General features: G+C 39.2%; 1 protein-coding gene across 1 annotated transcript in view; it reads left to right on the forward strand.

The window, feature by feature from the left end:
* The window catches only part of bcr (BCR activator of RhoGEF and GTPase), a 108,050-nt gene that overhangs the window by 67,050 nt on the left and 31,995 nt on the right, over positions 1-9,005 (forward strand). Inside the window, exon 14 of the mRNA XM_039778761.1 lies at positions 53-127. Coding sequence (XP_039634695.1) covers positions 53-127 — 75 coding nt within the window. The remainder of the gene's footprint in view (positions 1-52; positions 128-9,005) is intronic.

Genomic DNA, 9,005 nt, shown 5'->3' on the forward strand with positions numbered 1-9,005 from the left:
CCCTTTCGCTGTCTTTTTTTCTTTTTTCTCTGCTCACTGACTGTTTTTCCAGAGGATGAATCCCCCGGTCTCCACGGGTTCCTGAATGTAATTGTCCACTCTGCCTCCGGCCTCAAACAGAGCTTGAGTGAGTCACTCACCTTTAGCCTTCATGCACACAACAGAAAATATAGATAATCAGACAAAATGAGTTACTGAGCAAGCTCAGCTTTAATGTGATCACAGAGCAGTGGGAAACTTTTGGAAGTATGTGTTTCCTTCAGACTTTACTTTTATTTTAGGTGATTTTTTAAGTTTCACTACTTAAATGTCTGTTTAATTCATAAGAATGAACTTATTTATGATTTTCGTTTGGTATATTTACTGAGTTGCATAACACCTGCATGAAACACATTTTGACAAATTGAACGTAATTCATTCCTAATTTCACTTCAGTAGCCATTATAAATGTCATATATTTTCAATCCCTCTCCTCTCTATCAGATCTCTACTGCACATTGAGGTGGATTCCTTTGGCTGTCTTTTCAAATAAAGCCAAGACGAGTGTATCGATACACTACTGAACCCAAATGGAACGAGGTAAGACACTGTCACAATACAGCATGCAACTGTAGATATTCCAGTTGGAATAAAATGTCCCTGCAGAGTCTGTAAATAGATAATTGAGGTGTCAATTCTAAAATACTTGACATTTTTACGGGGTAATTACTTAATCATGACTGTGTTGCAACCTGAAGGCCCTTGGAAGTTAAAAATGGAATTGCTACATGCACAGATTTGTAAGATGTTACATTTCCTTTATTGGAAAACCATATCAGGATGCTTGTTTCTTTTCAACTAACAAAGACATACATGAACACATTTCCTAATTAGAACAGTTTGTACTGCCTGTCATGTATCTGACATCTGGTCCTGTAATCATTTAGCTGTCCATCTTTGAGTAAGCCCCTGCAGACGTATAGCAAAAACAAACACACTTTATGCCAAACATATGTATGCAAGCAGACACACACACACACACACACAAACACAAACAAACAAACAAACAAACAAGCAAACAAACGTGAACTCATGTAAATGGCACAGCTGGATGTTAGAGGTTAGCACTACAGAGGAAGAAGAACATTAAGACACAGTCTGTGGAATCAGTTTTCCATCGTGGACCCAAAGACTCTTTGAGGATTTTGCTCAGCAGAGTGGAAATAATATCAGCTAACGAGGAGCTGCTGGTGATGACTCACATCTGTCCAAATGCTAAGTGAACCTACATAGTGTGGGTCTCAGAACGATGTGCAAAACATATGCAGAGTGCTCCCGTACACAATTACAGAGTCAGAATGTTGGTCAGCTGTGTATGTAGGGTGGATGCAGAGGTTGTAGGGTTTCTGGAGGTATATTGCCATTATTGTTATTCTCGTCTTTATTGGTGTCATTGTACTCATGGACATCTTGGACATTTTTGCAAATCTCCCTACAACTACAGTACTTCTGTGTTTTTTCTTCCCCTCAGGAGTTTGAGATTGAGCTGGAGGGCTCTCAGACCCTGAGGCTGCTCTGCTACGAGAAGTGTTACAACAAGACCAAGCAGAACAAAGAGGATGGAGAGAGCACAGACCGCATCATGGGGAAAGGACAGATCCCGGTATGACATTACATCACTCCCCCCCCTCGCCCCCAACAGACCCAACATGACTCATTACTGATAGGCAGTTATGTCACCACCGCTGCCACAAAGCATGAAATCCATATTATTGCTCAGTGAATGACTTAAACTCAGCATGATGTATAAATTGGCTGATTAGATGAATTACCCTAATATGTAATGGATGGGTGGGGGGTCGGTTATATTGTTATAATGGTTATAATTTGCTGTTCAGTGCATGTCAGGATGATGATGTGCAGCATTTTTGATAGAATGATGTAAAGCTTTTATTTTCATGCCATTGATTGATTGTTAAAAAGAAAGGGCCAAAATCCTGATAATACCCCGGGGGGAAAAAAACAACACAGACACTGTCCTCAGCAGCCTGGCCGTGAGACTGGCAGATTGCAGGTTGATAGCAGATCTAGATAGCAGGTGAGCAGAGAGAGAGAAAGATACAGACAGATGGAAAGATTTAGTCAGAAACATGAGTCTCTTCTTTTATTCACAACCTACAAAAACCTCCTTCTCTTACTCCTCCACCCACAGCAAGGCAGGTGTGTGTGTGTGTGTGTGCGTGTGTGTGTGTGTGTGTGTGTGTGTGTGTGTGTGTGTGTGTGTGTGTGTGTGTCAGATTATACACTGCAGAACCTTGTTTTGTGTGTCTCACTCATGTGTAATGTCTTATTCTGTATTTCGTAAACAAACTCAAGCTAAAGAAATGAAAACACTAAATACCAAACTTTTAGAGAAAATATTAATGATCCCTTTTTATATGAGTGATATTTAAATTAACCAATCATAGAACACATGGTGTAACATTAGCTTCATGTTGTGTCATACACACACTGAATTCATGTGAGCAGTGTTAATTTTAAGCAGCCTGTATCCTGAACACTTTGTTCAAATTGCAGTAGCCATCCACAATAGGACAAGTCTCCTTGTCTGCCAAACTGTGAATTACAGTCACGTACTCCATCTAGTGGTTCCTTTGGTAAACCTGTGACATGATCACTTCCTAATAGGTGATGTCATTCAAATAAACCAGCCACAGTGGTGAGAAAGTTGCTCGAAGGACATAAATCCAGGGCAAGAAACTGCCACTTCTGTCTTCAGTAGAAGCCATAGTGGCTGGGATAAATCCCACAGATTTATTTAGAATAAAATAAACTGTGGCAGGTAGCCGAACATACTGTCCAGGTGTAAATTACCATTTACCTGCCTAAATGTGTTTCTAACACATGCTAATATAATGCAATTATGTATTTGTCATCTGTTTTGTGTGCTTTTCGCTGACGTCTTTATCTGTGACTCTAGTTCCCTTCACTTTGTGGAACGTTTTCGAAGAAAAAACGCACATTTTCAGTTTTTTACTACATGAAAATACAGAAAATACAATAATTTTTTATGTCAGTCTTGATCTTTTTCCTAAACATGCACATTCATCTTAAATCACATTATCTATATATATATTTTCACATTGTGTACTGTATAAATTATAGGCATAATCAACATATTGTATACATGTACTGTATATAACCTGTCTGCATCTGAATGTGTTGTAAAAATGGTCGTCTTCTTTCATCTTTTTACACAGCGTTTCTAAACTGTCCCAGCTCAGACTTTTGGCTTCATGTTAGCATTTAAATCAGTGAAGTTTTACAGATCTATGATTTATTGGAAATGAAGTGGAAGGTAAAAACCTATTGGTTGGCCAAAAACTTTAGCTTTTAAAACATTTGTATCAGGAAGCAAAATGAGCTTTGCTGTTTTTAGTGGAATGTAATTATTTGTAGATAACTGGCTCAAATCAAAGAGCACTCTCAGCAGCGAAAGATTCAGTTATGAGAAACATGATCCAGCTTTGCACGCAACCAGATGGGGCTCAGCCTAGGTAAACACACAACGTACAGTAAACTGTGTGTGTTTGTTTCATTGTGTCAAGATGTGTGTGATTTTATTGCCCGATATGGCATGTCTCTTTAGATCTGAGTGTGGTTTTGCACTTCTGGGTGTAAATGTTGTGTCCTTTAAACAAATTAGATTGTCATATTTAGAAAAATACAGTAAAAGGGATGTAACATAACAAAAAAACACCTTTGAAAACATTCCACTACGATAGAGGAAAGATTTTTGTACTGTTGATGCAATTATAACTTAGTATGACAACAAAATGTAAAGATAACATAATCTTAACAAAACAAATAAACACAAAGAAATCCATGTAGCTACAGTGGTTCATGAGAAAATAGTGAGACCGTTCCTTTGTCCATGGCCTATAACCTTCCTTAATTTCAAAAATGTTTTAAATATCCTGAAGAGCTAACAGACAACAAATGGGCAGTGGTGAGAGAAGTATTCACATCATTTACTACAAAAGTAGTATCTGCTTCTTAAAGTATCAAAGTAAATAAGTAAATCTTAAAGCTTAAGTGTGTAACTTTTTATAATAATGAACGTCCGTTACATTCAAGCCATTGCCAAATGAGTTGCTACGAAGCTAATTAAGACTATCAGCTCCACACAATTCTCTCTGTATTTGTCATTATGGCTGTGTTTAGAAATTGGTGGCGTCCGGCGACTTTCGCGCGCAGAAACTCGAGTGAAGATAATTACCTCTTCTGAAGAGTCCATCATGTTTTTTTAATCCTCCGTGTCCTTCGCTACTAGCAACTGTGTGGGGGAGGGGTGGGGGTGAAGCACATTCAGGGAAGGCTTGTGTCATGTGGATGCAACGACCGATTGGTTGTCATCTTAGAATTCCTCATGGGGGAGACCGAAACTACACACTATAGCTTTAATATGAAAAGCAACGAGTATAACTGTCAAACTAATGTAGCGGGGTGAAAAGAGCAATATTTGCCTCTGAAATGTAGTGAGGTAAAAGTAGAAAATAGCAGAAATTGTAAATTGTATTTAAGTAAATTACTTGAGTAAATGTACTACTTTATGTAGTTATTTTCCACCACTGCAAATTGGAGGTAAATTAGCATGACCGTTGACCATTTAAATTGTTTCATAAAAAAAAGCTTACAAATCTTGAAGGACCAACTGTGGGGGATGTGGTGAAATATCTCTTTAGTTCAAATGTAATATCACCCAATATATGCTAACATGTGTTGTCCTTTTGTGCTGCTTCTACCAGCTTGACCCTCCGACTCTCCAAGGCAAAGACTGGCAGAGAACAGTTATTCCCATGAATGGGGTGAGTAAATGAATTATACCTCTTCTATTTTTGTATTGCTTTCCTGTATTTCCTCCCCTCACGTTTAAAAAGTTGACATATTTGATTATTATCAATTTTCTCAAAATACTCATATTAGGTGTCACTGTTAATTAGCTCCAATAGAGCATCGCATTTATATTATAGTTAGTCTCGCTTTGCAAGACCATCCTCCACGGTCTGGTTTATTGGCATTTCTTTAAACCAATCACAATTGTCATGGTGCGGCGCTATTCGCACGGAGCCGCTGCAAAATAGCCTCGGAAGGAGCTTGTTTTGGTGGAACCTGTAGCGTTCAAAAGTTGTTTTAGTCATGCGAGAAAACTCAGGTTGGACAGATAGGGGCAGTTAACCATAGTCCTCATAAAACCAACGGAGTTTAAAAATTCTGCCACAAAGAAAGCGGAAGGAAACGGACATCGGCAAAAACACATGCATCTGGCGGAATTTCCTGCGCACCGGCAACAATCACGGAAGTGGAACGCCGAGGACATCGACTATATTATAGTAGCATGCAGCAATGAGGAATACAACCTCAGGGATGTGGTTTAGCAGTGGATTTCTCTGTGAAGACTACATATGGTTTCAGCATGTCAGGATTTCCTCAAGATCATGGAAAGCCATTGGAGATGGATGTCAGGCTTGTAACACGCATACCTGTTTTAACTTAAAGCCCTTTTTTCCTGTGTCAGATCGAGGTTAAACTCTCCATGAAGTTCACCAGCCGAGAGTTCAGCCTGAAGAGGATGCCCTCACGGAAACCCATGGGTGTGTTTGGAGTCAAGATCTCCACAGTGACCAAGTGAGTTGACATTTTAACACACAGTACTGTACTGTTAAACTCCATTTATCCTTGCTTCTAATGGTCTGTCAGGCATCAATGGCACATTAGTACTTCCAATGACGTTCCTCAGGGCTTCGACTCTTGGCCTCTCTTCTTTATGCATATGTTAATCTTTTTGTTTTTTCCTCAAATCCCATAATGTTAGGCTGATGGTTCAATTTCACATGTCTCTTACAGTTTATGTTAATGCGTGTAACATTTGCCAATTACCTCTAAAAACCAGACTGATCTCATGAATTGGCGACATGCCAATTTGTATGCCATTTTGGCGTGTTATCAAGACGCATAATCGCATTTTAGCGTGTATATCAACGCAAATCGGCCGCCATTGACCTACATTGCGAGTGAATTTCCGCCTTAGCGAGTAGTATAAAGGAACGGGGGAACTTTTTTTTAATTGTTTTTTTTAAGCCTTACCCAATGTTTCTTTCCTAAACCCAATCGTTCATTGTTTTCCTAAGTGTGTTTTTGTCGTTATTTTCCGTGTTTTTGTCATTCTTGTGTGGTGATTTTTCAGCCAGTTTTTTTTTATTGTTTTTTTTAAGCCTTACCCAATGTTTCTTTCCTAAACCCAATCGTTCATTGTTTTCCTAAGTGTGTTTTTGTCGTTATTTTCCGTGTTTTTGTCACTGTTTTGTTACTAAAGCCTTTCCCTGTGTTCTTTTCCTAAACCCAACCATTTATTTATTTTTTTTAACAGGCGTGTGGACGTTCACGATAACAATACACAACGTATGAAAAGGGACGTGGTGGGTGTTTACATCTGCTGTATACAGCGTAGATATACAAGTGGATAGCTGAAAATGCGCATAATAACACGCCATTTGGCTTAAGGAAAGTGGTGTGTATGTTTTACGCAAAGTCATGATGCCATGTTGCTAAAAACAGTAAAAAAACAAAACATGCATATGTTGCATTATTGCTCACCATATTCCAAAGCAAAACAAAACCTCAATCTATTGATTTTCTACCTTCCAGGCAGCCTGACATTTATTTCCCATTTGCAGACATAACACTTAAATATTTGTCGCCTTAATTTCTTGGGTCAAAGGAGGTCAAAGAAGGAAAAAGGGAGACAGTTGGGAGGGAAAGGGGAGGAAGCATGTAGTAGAAGCATCAGTGCGTTAAGTTGTGTTGTGTGTTGTTGGCTATTGTTGTTGCTAATGAGTGGCTTAAATAAGGATTCGAGATAACAACTAGGTTTACCAGCAAAAATCAATTACGCTGTAGATACAATATTTCTACAGAAACACAAGCAAAGAGGCAGAGGTAACTACTGAGCCCTTCCAGTAGTCCATAACAATGTAAAACACAGCTTTGAGCTTTGTTCTTTCCTTCTTTTTTTCAATAAACTAAACATTTAGTGCCTCGTTGTTTATTCAGTATTTTCTGCCGGTAAGTTTTACTTATTATAAATGGCTTGTTGGTGATCATTAATGTTTGTCTCCATACAGACGAGAGCTCCAAGGTGCTCCTACATTGTCCGGGCTGTGCCTAGAGGAGATTGAAAGGAGGGTATGGAGGAGGTGGGCATCTACCGAGTATCAGGAGTGGCCACTGACATCCAGGCGTTGAAGACCGCCTCTTTGACACCAGTGAGTATATCCTGCAGGTTTCATGTAATAAAGTCAAAATGCATTTTTATTTGCCACTTGTAAACATGTCAATGTGACAATATTTCTGTTAACATCCTTGGTGTGTATAGTGTTGGAATTTCATGAAGGAATTATTATTCATATTCCTATTAGATTTAGTAGACTTGTTATAAGATCCCTAAACCTTCACAGAAGGCAGGTAAACTGAAAAAAGTTATAGTACTAAAATATTATATTGTATATTGAATTGAATATGTACAATATTTACTGTGTCTTTACATCCCCTATTGTGGTTATAATACTGCAACTGCCATGCATTTCTAGGAAAGAAGGCTAAGAGGATTAATTGACCATCACCTGAAGGAAACCCTTTTTTTTAATCTTTCTGTTTCTGTTGCTCAGGTGATTATTGTAAATCTGTGTGTCTGACTGTGAGTTAACATGAGGCGTTTACTCTGATGTGAAATGATTTAACCAGAGAGTTTTTAACTAATTCCTTTTGAACTTGCATTCTGTGTGTAAGCTAATTGAGAAAGTATACGTGTGGAGTGTGTATTTTGCATGGGCGATTTTAGACCCTTTAGGGGCTCAAGCCCCTCCTTAATTATAATTTTTTTAAATCAGTTTTAGTGCTTCAAGTGAGAGTTTACTAACTTGTCTCGTAGTGACAAAGGACAAACAATTACAGGTTCAAAGGGCTTGAAACAGGTTTAATATCCTGTGCTGCTGTCATCTATGCACCTGTAACCCAGTCAAGGAAAGGGTTAACAGAAACGTAGTGTTGGCTAATCGGAGGTGGTTGTGCCAGACTCATGCCTTCGGCTGAGTCCCTATCTAATCTGTCAGAGGGAGAGCAGGAGTGCGGTTGTGAAGAAATTGGTAATTTAATGGTGCAGATTAGAACCCAAATTGAAACATAAAACAACTAAAATTGCTGAATGTTAGAACATTGTGTCAAATTGGTCGTTGTTACTGGGACTCATAAAGTGTCAGGTTTAGTTCCTTTAATAGTGTTAATAGTGTCAAAAGCCGTAAACTGACGTTGTTCAGTAGCTAGCTCAGAGATTATCGGCTTTAGCGGGGGAGGAGGTTAACACTTTGTATGCACTATATCCGTGTCACATTCTCATTAGGGCTGAGCCCCCTAAAGGTCTGATACTGAGAATTGCCCCCTGGTATTTTGCATTGTCAGAGAAGACGATAGCGACTGCTGCTTGTGCCGAGGTGTTCCCCGTCTTATCATCTCCTTGGTCATTGCTCGACCTCCTGTCTTCATGTTGTTCTTGTGTCTCCTGCAGATCATAAAGATGTGTCAGTGATGATGAGTGAGATGGACGTCAATGCCATTGCTGGGACCTTGAAGCTGTACTTCAGAGAGCTGCCAGAACCACTCTTCACTGATGAGTTTACTCCCACTTGCAGGCGGCATCAGTGTCACAGGCCATATCATGACATTTTCAAACATAGCAAGAGAAAGTCCTTCATTTTGCAGGGTATGTAAAACTCAATTCCTTTGCTTCCTGCACAGCCTGGGTTCGATAGTGTTGCCAAAGAGACAGAAGCAGAACTTATTTGCCGCGTTGAACCCAACTATCACATTCCTTTTCCTTTGATCACCTTGAAGAGGTGTAAGTAAACACACATGCTTGTATAAAATGCAGACAGGAGCACAATACGTAACCGGAACGAAGCAATACCGAT

This window comes from Perca fluviatilis, chromosome 17 (assembly GCF_010015445.1).
Source record: "Perca fluviatilis chromosome 17, GENO_Pfluv_1.0, whole genome shotgun sequence".
NCBI classification, from domain to species: domain Eukaryota; kingdom Metazoa; phylum Chordata; class Actinopteri; order Perciformes; family Percidae; genus Perca; species Perca fluviatilis.